Here is a 16271-nt window from a genome sequence, read left to right on the forward strand (position 1 = left end):
GCTGCTGCAGGCAAGTGCCCCACGCACGAAGGGCAGTGCCTGCAGCTGGGCGCTCTGCACAGCTAAACACGTGCGCCCTGAGCCGAGGTGGGGATGCAGTCAGGGCTCTTGCCTGGAGTTTGGGGTCCTCTTTGCTGTCACAGACGGGGGTTCACGTTCCCACTCCTCTGTGCAGGAGCCTCCTTCTCCCTCTCTCCAGCAAACAGCCCTCGTCCTTGCTTGCATCGAGACTCAACGAGAGTCAGGCTTGGCTAAGGTGGGGACTCCTATTTTCACTGTGTGGGAGATAGTAAGTCCCCATCCACCACCCCCATCCTGGCAGAGCAGCCAAGTATTTTGGAAAGTGTTAGAAAGGCACCAGTGAGTCATGCGCAGCTGCAGTGCCTGGCAGGCACGGCTGGCTCCCAGCCACCCCTGCACACACTGGGGGAGGACGGGGTCATGGTGCGCCAAGAGAGAAGCCCCTGGCTGTGGCTCGGGGCTGCGGCCTTCCACACATGCTTTCATGGGATGACAAGTGCCTCTCTCCGACCCTCTTTTTCTCCAGCATCTCCAGCAAAGAGCTGACTGAGCTCATCGAACGCCTGCAGAAAAATGCCGACCAGGTGGAGAAAAACATTGTGGAGACTGACTCCCGAATGCAGAGCGTGAGTAACCAGTGTCCTCACACACCCTCGGCAGGCTCCATCCCCTGTCTTCCCACCCACCTCCTCCAAACACCTCCTGCAGAGTCCTCCACATGCACATCCAGTCCATGTGCAGCATTGCTCTCCAGCCACCAGCCAGGCTCCAGCAGCCTGTCCTGCTTCTCAGTGCTTTTACCTTCTGTCCTGCCGCATGTGGATGTACTCAACCTGCCAGGAGTTCACCCTGCCTGGGATTGCCTTTCTGTAACAGAGGGATGCACAGGTTCCTCAGGGTTACAGAAAGAAGCTAGAAGTCCATGAGAGACGTTGTGGCCCTGAGAGTCTTCCCTATCCAGGGCAGGGTACTACTGCGCAGAGCAGGGATCTGCAGTAAACAGGCAGATGATGTGATGGAGGAGAAGGGGCCTGAAACATCTTCATCTTCTCAAACGATGAGATAGCGCATCCAAAGAGAATATAGTCCCCACCAGCCACAGCTCCTCCTCAGGGCTAATATACAGGAGGAGAAAGCAAAATACATCACTGTACTAGGAGTACAAAAGACGACCCATCTTGAGCTAGCTGAGAGCCCTTCCCTGCTTCCAGGAGCAGCCTAGGGAGGACCTAGCTCAGTGGTGGTACACATGCACACTCATCCATCTCACAGCCCAGCCTTCTGACCAGGCCAGCTCCGTGCAGTGGGCATTTGGGTGCTGTAGTTTTTTCCTTTGTGATCATTTGCTTTCATTCTACTCCCAGTTCTCTTCCTGTTGACTCCCCAGGACTTGCACAAGATCAAGGCCTGCCAGCTGGCTCAATACAAAGACCTCACAGCTCAAAAACTCACCGAGTCAGACAAGCTGCTCTATGTGCTGGATGGGGATGCGGCAATTGCCAAGCACATGAAGCACCCCCAGGGTGAAATGATCACCGAAGAGTGAGTACCATGGAAGGAAATCTGTTCCCTGTCCCTCATGGTGGAGAATCCTCTTCTCCAAGGGCTCTGCTCAGCTTCTGCCTGGATCTGGGGGAGGCACTGCGGGCTCCACCACCTCCCAACCCTAGTGACTTGTGTTAGCCTAGTGCTCATAACCTGCACCCATCTTCAGGCACACGTGCAGAAGGTAGGAATCACTGCACATGTGTGAGGCTTTGCAGAGAGCCTGTGTGGCCATATCTACCTGGTGGGCAGGCAGGCCATGCTCTCCTCTGTTACAGCCTGCTCTCAGCTGGAGGTTTTGCTGAGCAGCCCTTGGCAGAGGATCAGTGTGCAGGAGCCTTTGCCCTCTCGCTCCCCAACTGGTTGCACAATGTGGAACAAACCCTGTGCTTGTTCCCAGCCTGCCTGGCGGTGCTACATTCTCCAGGGTATCCTAGGGGAAGACTCTTTAGGCATTGCCCATCCATGGGAAGGCTGGGAGACAATCACCTAGAGCTGCTGAAATTAATGCCAGGGCTGGCTCATGCCCACATCCTGCATCCCACTTCCATCTTTCCCTTCCCACAGCATCCGGCAGCTGAAGGAACGAGTGGCAAACTTGCGTGTGAAACACGACCAGATCTACAACTTCCCCCTGCGGCAGATCGAGCCCCAGGTCAACTGGTCAACAGTGATCGAGGAGAAACAGGTACCAAGGGGGCCTGAGATTACACCAGTGACACCTGCCCAGCCAGCAGCAGTGCCTGGCAGAAGACAGGGTCTCGTACCCATGCAAGCAGCAAAGAGCACGGTAGAAGGAGTGGAGAGGAGCAGATGGGAAGAACATGGGGTGCTGGATGGTAATAGAGGGTGCTAGAGGGGATGGCTGAAGGCCAGGCAGGTCAGCTGGAGCGGTGCTAGGAATCAGTGCTTAAAGCAGCAATGCTCTCAGCATCTGGGCTGAACGCTCAAAAGCTTTGGAAGATCCTGTGGCTCAGTGGGAACACCCCTACCGGCCACTCGGGAGACTGGCTCCTGGGCTCAGCCTGGCCACTGCCCTGCTGGGTGAGCATGGGCAAATCACTGCAGGGTGCCAGCGAGGACGGAGACTGCACCCCCTCCCTGGGCAACATGCTCCAATGTTCAACTGTCCCAACAGTGAAAAGACTTCCTGATATCCAGTCTGAACCTCCCCTGTTTCAGTTTATGCCTGTGGTCTCTCATACCTCCTCTTGGCTCCCACCATGGGCCACTGTGAAGAGCCTGGCTCCGTTGTCTCAATAACCTCCCTGCAGGCCTGAGAAGGTTCCCCCAAAGGCCTTCTCCTCTCCAGGCTGAACAAGCCTCAGCCTTTCTTTTTGGGCCCTTGCCTCGGTATCCTTAGCCATCACGTGCTTTGACCTCTACTCCATGGCACATGGAGGTTCCTAATAGCCTTCTTCTCTCATCATTTTATCCTATTCCCTACGTTCTTCTGGCCAGAAGAGAATTAAAACCCAGGGCTGGCCTTGCCAAGGCAGAGGGAGTTGAACCAGTCCCTCATAGCCTTGGATCCCTCCTAAACCCTGAGCCAGCAGGTTCGGTTTGTATGGGGGAAAGAGAGCATCCCTCACTTCCCAGGCCTGCCCTCCAGCACAGATGTGTTCACCCTCCCAAGCTGCCAGAGGTGCAGAGACAGCCAGGCTTCCCCCAGCACTAGTTTAGTGCCTGTTCAAACTGCTGCTCGGCTTCATCTTTCACACCCCCCAAATGCAGCCTGTGGTGTCAGGATGGGGGAGTTCAGCCCACATAACTGGCCCTCAGCGCTGGGACACTGGCCTGCCCACGGCCAAAGCCCAGCCAGGAGGCATGACAGCTCTGTCTGTGGCACGCTCCGCGCGCTCACCAGGTATCCTACCACTGCTGACCCCTCGTAACACATCGTTGGGTTGCTGGCTCGCACCCTGGCCACCCTGCTTTGGGTGCCTGTTATGGGTCATTAAGTTATTTGGGCTGTTTTCCACAGCCAATTTCACTATCCCTTTACGGCTCTGAGGACCCCCCATGTGCCACCTCAGCGTGCAGACGGTGCCCAACCCTGAACCCAGAGCATGAGGTTAACCTGCAGGGCATGAGGCTTTCCAGGTAGCATCTGTAGCTCCACATCCCTCAGCTGAACCTGTCCAAGCCCAGCTCCACGTCCGTCTCTCTTACGAGAAAGAAGAGTTTTCCAGGCCCTAACTGCTGTGCTCCTTTTCTCCTATCATTAACCCTACATTTTGCATGACACAGGACATGCTGAGCAGCAAGGGCTTTGGGACTGACCTGCCACTGGTCAATAGCCAAGTAGAAGAGCACAACATCTTCCACAACGAGGTGATGGCCATCGGCCCACACATCGCCAAGGAAGGCAGCAAGGTCAGCTCTCCTCCCTCTCCCCACCAGCTCGGGCACTGCCCCAGGGGGCTGGCCTGGACACAGGAGGGGGGCCCATGCCAATGACAAAAGCGAGGGCAGCGAGGCAGCTCAGCCAGGTGGGACAATGGGCAGCTTCCCAAGCTGTCAGAGCCCGGACAGGGTTATATGGGTGTCCACATCCACACCTAGCTTCTGAGCTGAGCATGGCACGCTGTCCCTAGCTTTACAATGGGGCGAATCCTATAAAATCCACATCCCCCCTCCGTCACCCAACCCACTTTAGACTTCTACTAATTGGAGACATGCTCTTAACACTTGCGTTTCTTCTCTGTTACCAGGACCACACAAGCAACCTCCAAACCAAATATCAGAAACTGCTGGTAAGAGACATCTCTAGGGCCCTGGAAAGAGGCTGGGTGGCAGCAGGGCTGAAGCCAGGGTGGGAAGAGCATTTTATGGGGTGCCTCTGCTAGGGGAGCCAAGCACCCTCTGCAGACAGCTCTGCCCCATGGAGGAGAGGGCAAGGGAAAAGGAGTTTTGGGCTGAGCTCTCTCTCTAACCCTTCACTTAACAGGCTGGCTCCCAGCAGCGGCAACAGGATTTGAATTCCCTGCAGGACTACATGCAGCGCTGCACAAACAAGCTCTACTGGCTGGATCAGCAGGCGAAAGACAGGACACATTATGACTGGAGCGACCACAACCTGGACTACCCCAGCCGGCGCCGCCAATACGAGGTTTGTGTATGCTCGTGTGCAGCCTGCCCCTGTGCCAGCCACCATCTGCCAGCCTTCCAGGCTGGATGTGTTACACTAACGCATGTGGGCACAGAACCAGGCTGGAGGTTAGACAGAGGCAGGAAACATCCCTTCCCTGTGGCTCAGTTTCCCCATTCCATATGAAGTGCTTTAAGATTTACAGACTATAGAATATGAACAGCAGCATTCATCCTTACCTCCTGCCAGAAATAAAGGTGCTGCATGCTTAAGTAAAGAGGACACTTAACAGGTTCCCAGTTCTCTTCTTCCTTAGCTCAGCATTAGCTTGGTAGTAATCAAACCCAGAGATCTTAGCAACATCTGCAAGGAAAGGAAAAACAAAAACAGCAGTAGGGGAACACTGGACCATCCATCTTGTGGAGCTGTTCAGGCACTTTTGGTCTGAAGTAGCTTCGACATAGGACTAAGCCAAGGGCCAAGGTCCCTTCTCATTACTTGGGGATCAGCATCTCACCTCTGTCCATCTAGAACTTCATCCACCGGAAACTAGAAGAGAAAGAGGAGGCCATCAACAAGCTGCACGCGGACGGAGATCAGCTGCTGGCCCAGAATCACCCTGGGAAGAACGCCATCGAGGTGAGCGCCGGGGACAAGCTCTGGCTTCCCTGCATGCTCAGAGGGGACTCGCCTAGACTTTGTCCCACTTGGGACCTTGTGCTATTGCAACACTTGAATTACTTCCTGGGATGCCAAATAGGAAAAGCCTCCTTCACCTACAAGTGTATAAACGGAATCAAAGAAGCAGAGATAAATCTTAGTAGCTCTTCCCACCATCGTTATTCCTGTGGTGGTTATCCTGTGCCTCCCCACAAAGGATAAATTACATTATCAAATTCCACATTTGATGGGAAGTTGGACATACGGTCACAGGATTTGCCACCTGCTTCTACCATACCCCATAATCCCATCAAAGCACTACAGTTGTGGACTAGCTCTATTATATTCCCATCCCAGCTCTGTAACAACAGCTTCTGGCTGGTTTCATAGGCAGCCAAGGATTTATTTACTCAAAATGGAAATTGGTACTTGCCGCTGGCCAGCTCAGGTTCACCCCTAGCACAAGTCCATGCCCCCAGGCTCTGACGCTGCGCTGTGTTACAGGCTCACATTGAGGCAGTCCACGCGGACTGGAAGGAGTACCTCAACTTCCTGATCTGTGAGGAGAGCCATCTGAAGTTCATGGAGGACTTCCACAAGGTACCAGATCCCTGGGGCTAGCGAGGCACTTTTGTCTCTCTGTACAGCCCAGAGGGTAGATGCTGGGCCATGAGCGATGCCAGTGTATGATGAACAAGCCCCTGGCACTCTGGAAACTGGGTAGAAGAGATTTAGTCCTCTAGTCTAAGGAGCTTTTAAGGCTAGGGGGGATTATTAGGTCCTCAGCCTTGACCTGATATAACACAAGTCATAACTGCTCAAACACCGAGCACAATAATTTGCTTGGCCAAAGCATAACTTCCAAAAAGTCTCCACTGCTGATGCCAAGGTTCAAGACCTGCTGTCCAACGTCAGCATCCTCTGCCTGCAGGATCGCAGAGGAATGTCCCTCGGTCTGGGCTTGTGGCAAGGCTCAAGCCAGCCTTATGTCCTCTCACACCCAAAACAGGCCATGGGGTGGCCTTGCATGTTCTTCAGGGGACCAGAACAGGTCCGAGTGGGAAATTCAACCTGCACAAAGCACACTGCTGTGCTCACCCCACAGGGAGCCCTGCGAAGGGCTCACCACTGCAGCTGAGCTCTGCAGACAGATGTCTGCTTGATAAATTGCATCTGACAGCCAGGGAGGCTCTGCAGGAGAGCAGGTTGGGCAGGATTCTTCTCCCACAACCTGGGTGTGTTTAAGACACGATGAATCTTTTGCCAAAGTTGAACTGTAGCGCCCAGCCCAGGCCCTGCCTTTTGTAAGTACCTGCTTAGGATCTGCTAGAATAACTGCCCTGTGGGATGGTTTGTATGTGGAAGGACTCGGCTCTGCTTCACCACTGGCAGCAGAGGCCAGGGAGACACAATGCAGAAAGACATTCTAGTCATGCCACTGTTTAAGTGAAACAAAATTAAAGGTGGGGAGGATGGGTCAGAAGCAGGATTTAGCCACATTGCAGGAAGAGAGCATGCAATAATCTGCCCTATTATTTCACTGGTTATCTTTCCTCTAGCTCTGATGTCCTGAGCATGGCAAATGGTGATTCCTCATTCTCTTTCTCCATGCATTTCCGAGTTTTCAGACCTCTATCATATCTCCCGTTGGCTCTCTCTGCTCCAAGTAGCGTGAGGATCGAGATGCTGGGCTGTAGGGCCTGCTCCATTTTTCAGCAGGGGCCCTCGCTCACAAGAAATTTTGCTTTTCTGCAGTTCCAGAAAGACACTAAGGATGCTCAGGAGCTCTTGAAGAAGGTAGATACAGACTTGGACCAAAAATTCAGCCCGGAGTTCAAGGATAGATACCAGCTTGAGTCTCTCCTCAGGGAGCTGGATGTGAGTATTTGGTGTAGCCAGGACCAAAAGGGGAGGCAAGCATGGCAGTAGTGGCAGTGGACACCAGAGGGTCCTTGCAACACCCACAGAAGGCACATCCTTGGCTGTGCAGGCATCTCAGCACGGCTGTCATCGTGGCTAGCAGCAGGGCCCACGCTACTGCCTCCCTTCGCCCAGCATTCACCTGACTCTTCCTTCCCCTCCAGCTAGAGACTGCCTCTCCCATGGCAACGAAATTGTTCACTGTGCTGGTTTTTATTTGTTCTCTCATTCAGTGAGTGCTCATTAAGGGTGGGAGCATAATTAGACCTGCTGCCAGAGGAGGCTGTGGAACTAGCTGAGCCACAGAGAGCCGGGCTTCAAGATCGCCCACTTGGGAACGGCCTTGTGGAGCAGCTGGCCCAGCCCAGGCCCAAGCATGCCACAGCAGGCCTGATGTCTCTCCGGACAGAGAGCTCTTCCCAAGAGCTGTCCTTCTCCTCTTGCACGCGCCATCCCAGTAAACGCTGTGGGATATGCACCTGCACATCTAGAAGGAGAGCAACTGATCTAGAGCCACTGCAAGAGGCTCTACAGCTGATAGCTGGGATCAGGGTAATTACATCAATATGCAGCCACACAGTTGTGGGCTCTGGACCAGGAAATGCCTACTGCTGCCTGGTGGCTAGAGCCAAGGCACAGCAACAGTGTGAGCTCAGCATAGGCTTATTTTGGGAGGAATGCAAAATCATGCTGGAATGTCGTTCCAAGGTCCCAAGTCCCAGTCTAGTTGCAGAGGCAGAAGAGTAGAGGGGAGTGCTCAGTGCAAGAGCATAACAGCAGGATAGCAGGACTCAGGAGACGTTTTCCAAGGTCTTTGTTCCATCAGCACTTGTATGAGCTCTTCTCCAGACGTTCACCAGCTGGAGAAGCCTAGGAGCTATGCAGCCTCTGCCTCATTCTTCTCACACCTCTACACTGGTTTTGGTTGTCACCCTATGCTAGGACCAGGAGAAGGCCTTGGATAAGTACGATGCCGTGGTGAAGTCCCTGCAGGAGCGCAGCCAGCTCATTCTCCCCCTGAGGTACCGCCGGGAGATGCTGCTCCAGCCCATTCCCGTGGAGGCTCTCTGCGAGTATGAAGGCGAGCAGGTAAAGTCTCCCTCTTCCCATGAAGGCTGCAGAGGTGCTGCTGGCAACAGTCTGTTCCACTCCTTGGTGGGCAGGGCAGTAGGGAACAGAAGAGAAAAGCTGGTTAAGGAGTAGATTTTGCCAGTGTCCAAGCAGCGATGTCTCCCTCAGTGTGGACAAGGCAAAGGGTGCAGCTTGCAGGGACAGAAAAGCAGGTCTTGCAGCTTAGGAAGAGCAGTGCAGGACAGGTCTGGGGAAACGCAGCCTCCCTCCTCCTGCAGACAACATGCCTATCACACCCTTGGCAAGATTACGACAGCCTGGTTCTGTCACATTCCCCTGCTTTCTACTGCCCGGGCTGGCAAATTAAAGATGTCCAGGCATGTTTCTGACCACAGAAACTCAAACCACCAACACCAGTGTTGTCCCAGCGGGCACATTTGCATCCCCCGCACCTGCACCATCACGTCAGTTTTTGTGCAGGACTGAATGGCTGAATGAAGCAATGTGGCAGCAAAGCTGAGAGGCAACACTGGAGCAGCAGAGGCTTGGAGAGGAGAGAGTAGCTCTGGCTGACTCAGCTGCCTGTGTCTTAGAAAAGGAAACCCACAGCACAGCCTTGGAAACGCCTTCTTGTCTCTGCCCTAGTGGGAATTTGCTTTCTGTGGCTGTTGCAAGAGGAGGCTTGGCTTCATACCTGGAGGTTTAAGGAAGCAGCAGGCACAAGAGGTTTCTGCAAGTGGCAGATACTCAGAGAATTCAGAGGGTGCTGAGAGAAGAGATTGTGACGCTTGCCCAAAAGCACTGCTCCCCAGGGCTGCCTGTGTGGAGCAGAGCAGGACACGTTTTTCCTGACCTGTTGCTATGACTGGTTTCTGTTCCCAAGGGCCAGATAACCCGAGGAGCCCGCTACACCCTGCAGAAGAACAATGGAGACATTTGGGACGTGACAGACAGCTCAGGACACAAGATCAGTGCCCCTGGAGTCTGCTTCATGATTCCCCCCGCTGACCCCGAAGCAGTAACACTTGCTGACAAGTATGTGCCACCCGGCCTGCTCCTTGCTGCAGCTGGGCTGGGCCATGTCGGACCCTCCTGCTGCCACAGCGGCTTCAGCCATTCTTGAGTTAGAGCCAGAGGGTGGACCACTTACCCACACTAGCCCTAGGCCGTGACACTGAGCAAGGAATGTGCTGGGGCAATATCACTGCTCTCCTCACCATCTGCACTTCTTGGAGCTGCAAGCAATGGCAGAGGCACCACAGTGCCCACGAACCCTAGGTTGGAGACCACCAGCCCAGGTGGCTACAAGCCAGATGAACATAGCAACTGGGCAAATGCAGAGGCTGCAAGTTGTTCCTGCACCACATCTGGCAGTACTAATGAGGGACTGTTGCCCTGATTCCCCCCAATGATACATGCCTGTTTGAAGCCTCAGACTTCCTCCAGGGAAGGGGATTCCAGCATCCTCCATTTTGTACGTAAGGTCTGACCTGGCAAGAACAGAGGCTGAGGCACTCACCTGCCTTCTGAAACCTCCAGGCCTTGTTGGCCAGCTCAGAGCCATCCAGATTCCCCCTCCTCTGGAGGGCAATGAAGGCAGGGGGGAGCCTACCTGTCTCTCTGCAAGCCAGGCTTGAGAAATGCTCATGAGCAAGGCTGCTGTAGGTGTGTTTTCTCACATGGGGGTAGCAGGCAGCACCTGTGCTGCCTCCCCTGCTCTCAAATACCCCTCAGGTGAGGACACTGCTCTGCCCATTTGGCAACGTGGGGTGAGGGTCCAGAGACCTGAACCCAGCTAGGCCTCTCCCCGACTCATTTCTTGGCTGCAGTGGGGGGCCAGGTCTCTCCAGAGCTGCATCTCATTCCTAGAGCAGAGCTCAGTATGGGTGATGGGGTGATAGAGGGGCCCAGGGCCAGGCTTTAACCTTTCATCCATGCCGTCCTGTTTTGCAGCATTGCCAGCCAGTATATGAATGTGAAGGAGAAGACTATCAACTGCAAGAACGTCCTCCAGCAGCGCTACGAGGGGCTAAAGGCAGACAGTATTGGAGGTGCGGCTCTGGAAGGGCAGCTTTTGGCTTGCTCCTTCCCACACATACACACAAAAGAGGGAGCTGTAGCCTTGAACTTAGGTTCAGATACAGGTAGTGGCTCTGCTTATGCCCTCGAGCTTCTGCCTCTTGGCTGAAACCATCGCGCCCTCCTACCCATGCGAAGACAGGGGATGGCAGCATGAACAGACAGCTCAGAAGCGTTCCCTTTGGCTCCTACCGGTACCTGGTCCATACTCACTGCCAGAGGAGTTGGGCTGTTGAATGGCTGCAGCAGGGGCATGTTGCTGCCAGTTTCCAATCTAGTAATGGTCCCAGGGAGAATGGCGGCTGGGTGCCAGGTCAGGACGTGCACAGGAGCAGTGCGGCCAGGCTGCCGTCACGGTGGGCAGGGCTCAGGGAGCGGAAGAGGATGCTGGTCTTGCGCTCTGCTCTCTGCCTGCTCCTCAGCAGTGGGGCAGAGTTTAGCCCCAGCTTCCATCCGGTTCTGACCTGGTTCCTTCTCGTTATCCAGATGCGGCATCGATTCAGGGGCGTCAACTTCTGGCAGGGCTGGAGAAAGTGAATAGTGACCTGGACAAGCAGGAAAAAGCAATAACAGCTAATCTTCGTCCTCCGCTGGAGCAGAGTCGGGCTGTGCAGGACAGCACTGAGCGCTCCAAGGAGCTGAAGGTGCTATTAGCAGCAGGCATATGGTGCTATACAAGGACTATACTCCCAAGGGATGCCCAGGGTGGTAACCAGTGTGCTAGGTGCTGTAGACACTCCCTGAGCTTAGGAGCATGCAGGCATGGCGTGGCGTTTACAGCTAGCTGCTTTCTCCCAGTGGAGATGGAGAACAGGCCTTTGAGCAGCCTCAGAAGCCAATCCTTTGCCCTGTTCATGGCCCAGCTCTGTCATTGAAGGGTTAAATGGGAAAGAAGTGACAGAGACCTGCTTTTGGGGGCTGAGAGGAAGAGAGGGGAACCCTAAAGTTTTATCCTGCCTTTCCTGCCCTCATTCCTGGAGCACAGCAGGTATACTAACTCTGCTACTGCCATCACCAGCTAAGAAAGGAGAAGCAAGAAATACCTAGGCACTGGTCTAGGCACTGTTTCTTCTTGTGCACAAGTCAGCACTGCCTCCACTGGGCTCTTGTGCTGGTAACGTCCGGTTGCCTTCCTCTCCTTCAGCCCCCTAATTAAGTCAGGCTCCTTGCCAGAAACCTCCCTTGTTTTGGGAGGAAATTCAACTCCCTGGTTACATCACCTGCCCAGGGCTGGGTCAAAATCTGAATGCCACCACAAGTGAAAGCAAATTGCTCCAACTGTCTGCAAGAATTTAGGCAAGAATTTACAGAATCACAGAGCAGCTGAGGTTGGAAGGGACCTTTAGGGATCATCTAGACCAACCCCCCTGCTCAAGCAGCATCAAAAATCCATCCTTAAGGTTGCAGAGCCTAGCAGTCCACATGAGTTCAGCACATATTTTTGGCCAAGCTAGAACTGGTGTGAACCAGTACCTCCCCAGCCAGAGTTTCCTTGCTAAGGGCTAGTTGGCTTGCCCCAGAACAGTGTCAACAGAAAATATCCCTTTGTCCCAATAGGGCTGAAAGGCACCTGCCATCAAACACAGGACCTCAGCCTGACCTCCCGTCTCATACCAGACAGCCAGTGGTCAGCTTCTTTGTCACATAGTTGCAAGGTGTAATTCAATTGCCAAAAAGATTTTATTCTTACTGTAGAATATCACCAATGAAGTCCGCCGCATTGAACCAGACAAAATAAGGAAAATCCAGGAGTGCGAGCTCTTCATTGAATCTGTGCCAAACACTGGTAGCGCCACCTTGGTAAAGAAGAAGGTGGAGGATACGAGCAACAAGTATGACCGTGTAGTCCAGCTGCTCAACGCTGCCCAAGAGAAGTACGTCTTGACTTGAGCCAGGTATAATGTAGGATCTTGCAGCAGACAGATTTAGGCATGGTTTAGCACCTTTCCCCTTGTGTCCACACAGAGTTGAGGTGGCCACGCACCTCGAGAGGAGCCTCCAACAAGGCCGAGACCTGCTGTCTACATATGAGAACAAACTGGTCATAGATGATACTGTACCAGAAGATTTGCGGGTTGTGGATCGTAAGAAAGAAGAGCTATTGGTGAGTGTTTTCTCCTGCCAGTTTTCTACCCTGTTGACATGCTTCACATACAGAAACACTTCCAAAAAGCTGTGGTAATTGCTGTTGAAATGACAAACTCGTATCAGTTGGCAGAGGGATGACCTATCCCAGCTGGCGATGCAACACATACCTTTATGTTAAGTCCAGTGATCCCCACATACCTGAGGAGAGGCAGTCTTTTCTCAAGTTTCCTGCAGAGTGCTACCTCAGAAGTTGCTCATGGGTGGGGATGAAAGGAGGAGAACCTATGAGAAGACCTTAAATGCGAACTGTTCCCATCCCCAAACCAGAAAGCAAATGCCAGTTGAGTACTTCTGTTTTGACTAAAGGACTAACGGAGAGGAAAAAGATAAAATGGTCTGGGAAAAGCAGTACAGAGGCCTGATAAATGAAAGAGATGGACCTATTACACTTTTGAGAATAGTTACCGCTGAGGAAGACTACTGAGCAGAATTGGCAGTCTTTCTGCTAGAAAGGCCAAGGACTGGCTAGGCCAGAATTTAACAGCCTTTGTCAGCTTTTGCATCAAGTCCACAAGTTCAGGATAGCATGCAAAAGCTTTCATAGGTCCTTCTGGAGTTGCGGCACTACCAGAAGAAGGACTTAAGGCTTGCAAGAGGAGCACAAAACATTTTTCACATACCACGTGTATTTTTAAAAATTAACAGGTGGAGAAGGGAATAAGAGCTCACTTCTTTCCCCAACACACACATCTCTGTTTACAAAGGAGACCTCTAACTTGCTTGTCTCCAGAACTCATAGCATATTGCAGTTCAGCTATTCCTTAACATCACCTGCAGCTCCAGCGCAGATGCTGGAACTGGCAGGGAACAGTGACAAATGTCTGGCATGTGTTTAATCCTGGAGATCCTTTCTGTCCTGCTTCTTTTGCAGGCCATGGGTTCTGAGCTCCAATCCAAAAGGTTCTTGCTCAGTGAAGCAGAACAGAACTTGCTAAAAACAAAGACATGCTCCAACACCCTGGCTAGCAAGTTCCAAGAGCACTGCCCTGACATCGAGCGGCAGGAAGCTGAGCTGTACAAACTCAACCAGCGCTTCAACAACCTTAGCAAGCAAATTGACCACAGGTAAGACTCTAGGTCAGGACCTAGCTAGAACTGGACCAGCCTCGAGAGTGGCGATGCTTACAGTAGAGATGGAGCCACACTGAATCTGGAAGAAGCATAACGCTGTCACAGGAATGAGTAGTTGCAGAAGGGCCTCCAAGAGGTCTAAGGAAGAAGAGAGAGAGGTTCTTGGCATGTACTGTCTAGGTAGATCTGGACAGCCTCTAGGATTAACTGCTTCTGTAACAGAGATATGAACTTTGGTAAGAATGTGTGCACTGGCTGCCACACGGGTAAGGTAAGAGTGTACCATCCAACGCATCCTTTCACATCTGCTTCTCCCTGGGTCATGTCACATCTTGTACCTTCTTATCCTGCTAGGCTTAAGCCCAGTACTCACTGGGATTCTCCCTGCAGTTGCCCCACGGGTCCTTTCTCCTCTCATTTTTGCCTACATTTATACTGACAAGGTGCCACCAATTCCTGCAGAAGACTCTCAGAGAGGAAAGAGGGTGGAAAACAAACAACTCTAGCTCAAATCTGTATCTTTAGGGAAAGGGGGAAGGGGAAGCAGGGCACAGTTAAGAGGTGGCTGCAGAAGACACAACAGATTTGACAGTACTGAAGCTGAGCTGTTCTCCCTACAGAACTCAAACCCTGCAGAAAGCGAGAAGCGCCTATTCCAACTACCGCACAAACTATGACAAAATCAACCAGTTCCTTTGCAACATACCTAACTACGAGCCACAGGAGACAGATAACATTCAGCAAGTGGAAGTGAAGCTGAAGAACCAAGCGGTAATTCCTTCTGAGAGAGCCCTGGGCTCCAAGGCAGAAAGGAGAAGCAATAACATTATTTAAAACATAATGAAGGGAACTCAGATAGATAGCTCTTGAATATAAAAACAAAAAAAATATACTTACTGGCTTTATTTATTTTTGCACTGTGAGGTCCCACTCTCCTGTCCTGTGGAGCACTAAGGCAACTCTAGGAGGTCATAATTCTCTACTGTAACTCTAATGACAAACCTCAAAAAGGCTGAGGTGTTTGGGTTTTGTGTTCCCTTTGATGTGTGTCTCTGTGTGTGTGTTAGGCACTCCTCAGTGACATTGCAAGCAAGGAACAGGAGGTGCAGAAAGTCTCTGCCACAGCTCAGCAATACCAGCAGGCAGTGAAGGTAAGGACTGCGATTCTGCCCGTGGGAGATTTTTTAACATCCTACAAAGAGCTGCCCAAAGAAAGCCTATGTAGCCTAGTACACTTGCACAAAAACACTGAGGCACTAAAACCAGCTTATGTCTGCTCTGACACCGACTCTGTCTGTGGCCATTAGCCAGTCAGATGCCATGTGGCTGCCTCAGTTCTCCTGTCTGTAAAAGGAGGGTTCCTACTCCAAAGCCCAGCATTGGTAATGTAACTTGAAAGTTTGAGCACGTGTATGCAGCTGTGCTATTACATTAATAAGGCTGTGCGACAGGCAATACCTGACTCAGAGCTTGCTGGGAGGTCCTGCCAATAACGCTGGTCCCACCATCCTCAGTAACTTGCCTAAGAGAGAAAACAGTTCAAGGGAAGAAGTCATTAAAGTCAGGGTCCAGGAGGGATCTGCACGTGAAGGGGACCCAGTCATCTCACCTTTCTCCTGGAAACTTGTTCTCACAGGACTATGAGTTAGAAGCCGAGAAGCTACGGTCCATCCTTGACCTAGAGAATGGACGGAATGGGTACATGAGCAAGAAGCCCAGGCTCCAATCTCCAGCTGCGAAAGTGAAAGAAGAGGTAAATAAGTGGTAACCTGTACAGAACTAAAGCACATTACAGCTTCTGGACCAAGGCGGATTTTGAAACCAGTTACTTTATTGTCAGTGGCCTCCGCCTCAGAAGGCATTGCATAGGGATGAGGGGATGAAGGAATTTTTCAGCATCCTTAGTTCATCTATTTTTTGGGCTGGACTCAACTGGCCAGAATGAGGAAGGGGAAAATATTGGATTCAGCGTTTCTTTTCTGAAAGGGGATAAGTCAAAAAATAAAACTAAAAAAAAAGGGCCCCAAACTGTTCCCCTCTCAAGGCTTTCAAACAGAGAGTGAGATTTCAGATGGCATGCTAGATACAAATACTTACGGAGGGAGCAGGACACAAAAACTATTTATCTACGCAGGATCTGCTTGCTACTTGCCTCAAACTCATCCTGTGTATTGATGTAGGCAAACAAAAGCGTCTACCTGGTTGTTCCTTGGTTGTATCTCTTCTTGCAAGTCTTGAGTAGGAACACACAGGTAGAAGCAGAAGGAAGTGAGACCACTATGTATGTGTTTGTGTGGGTGTGAGCGTGCATGTACAAGAATCACTCCTTTTCTCCCAAAGCTTTTCTCCAAGTGATCCCATGATCACTGTTGTAGAAAGGTCTTGGAAAGGCACCTAGGGTTACTTCTTTTGGGCTTGGCCGTTTGTTTCTATTCAGCAAGTCTTGATCAAACATCCCTGGTTCCACCACCTTTTCTGAATGCGTTTTTGTTTCCTAGGAAGCTGTTCTGGCAGCCAAGTTCACCGAAGTAAATGCTGTTAATAAACAGAGGCTGCAGAATCTGGAATTTGCTCAGAACCTCCTTCGGCAGGTAACTGATCACTACCCAGTGTCTGCTTAGCAAAAGAAAGTGTAAACCTCAGCCTTACCACATATATGCCACTG

The 16271-nt window shown here is 52.0% G+C and overlaps 1 protein-coding gene across 1 annotated transcript in view; it reads left to right on the forward strand.

Annotated features, from left to right (window-relative positions):
* PPL (periplakin) overlaps positions 1-16271 on the forward strand; it is a 32437-nt gene that overhangs the window by 11932 nt on the left and 4234 nt on the right. Inside the window, exons 2-21 of the mRNA XM_068908524.1 lie at positions 548-647; positions 1409-1563; positions 2134-2254; positions 3817-3942; positions 4281-4322; positions 4517-4678; positions 5189-5296; positions 5822-5917; positions 7073-7195; positions 8180-8326; positions 9192-9343; positions 10262-10359; positions 10874-11031; positions 12083-12261; positions 12353-12491; positions 13407-13600; positions 14227-14377; positions 14674-14757; positions 15243-15359; positions 16105-16197. Coding sequence (XP_068764625.1) covers positions 548-647; positions 1409-1563; positions 2134-2254; positions 3817-3942; positions 4281-4322; positions 4517-4678; positions 5189-5296; positions 5822-5917; positions 7073-7195; positions 8180-8326; positions 9192-9343; positions 10262-10359; positions 10874-11031; positions 12083-12261; positions 12353-12491; positions 13407-13600; positions 14227-14377; positions 14674-14757; positions 15243-15359; positions 16105-16197 — 2545 coding nt within the window. The remainder of the gene's footprint in view (positions 1-547; positions 648-1408; positions 1564-2133; positions 2255-3816; positions 3943-4280; positions 4323-4516; positions 4679-5188; positions 5297-5821; positions 5918-7072; positions 7196-8179; positions 8327-9191; positions 9344-10261; positions 10360-10873; positions 11032-12082; positions 12262-12352; positions 12492-13406; positions 13601-14226; positions 14378-14673; positions 14758-15242; positions 15360-16104; positions 16198-16271) is intronic.

The sequence above is a fragment of the Struthio camelus genome, chromosome 15 (assembly GCF_040807025.1).
Source record: "Struthio camelus isolate bStrCam1 chromosome 15, bStrCam1.hap1, whole genome shotgun sequence".
Taxonomy (NCBI): domain Eukaryota; kingdom Metazoa; phylum Chordata; class Aves; order Struthioniformes; family Struthionidae; genus Struthio; species Struthio camelus.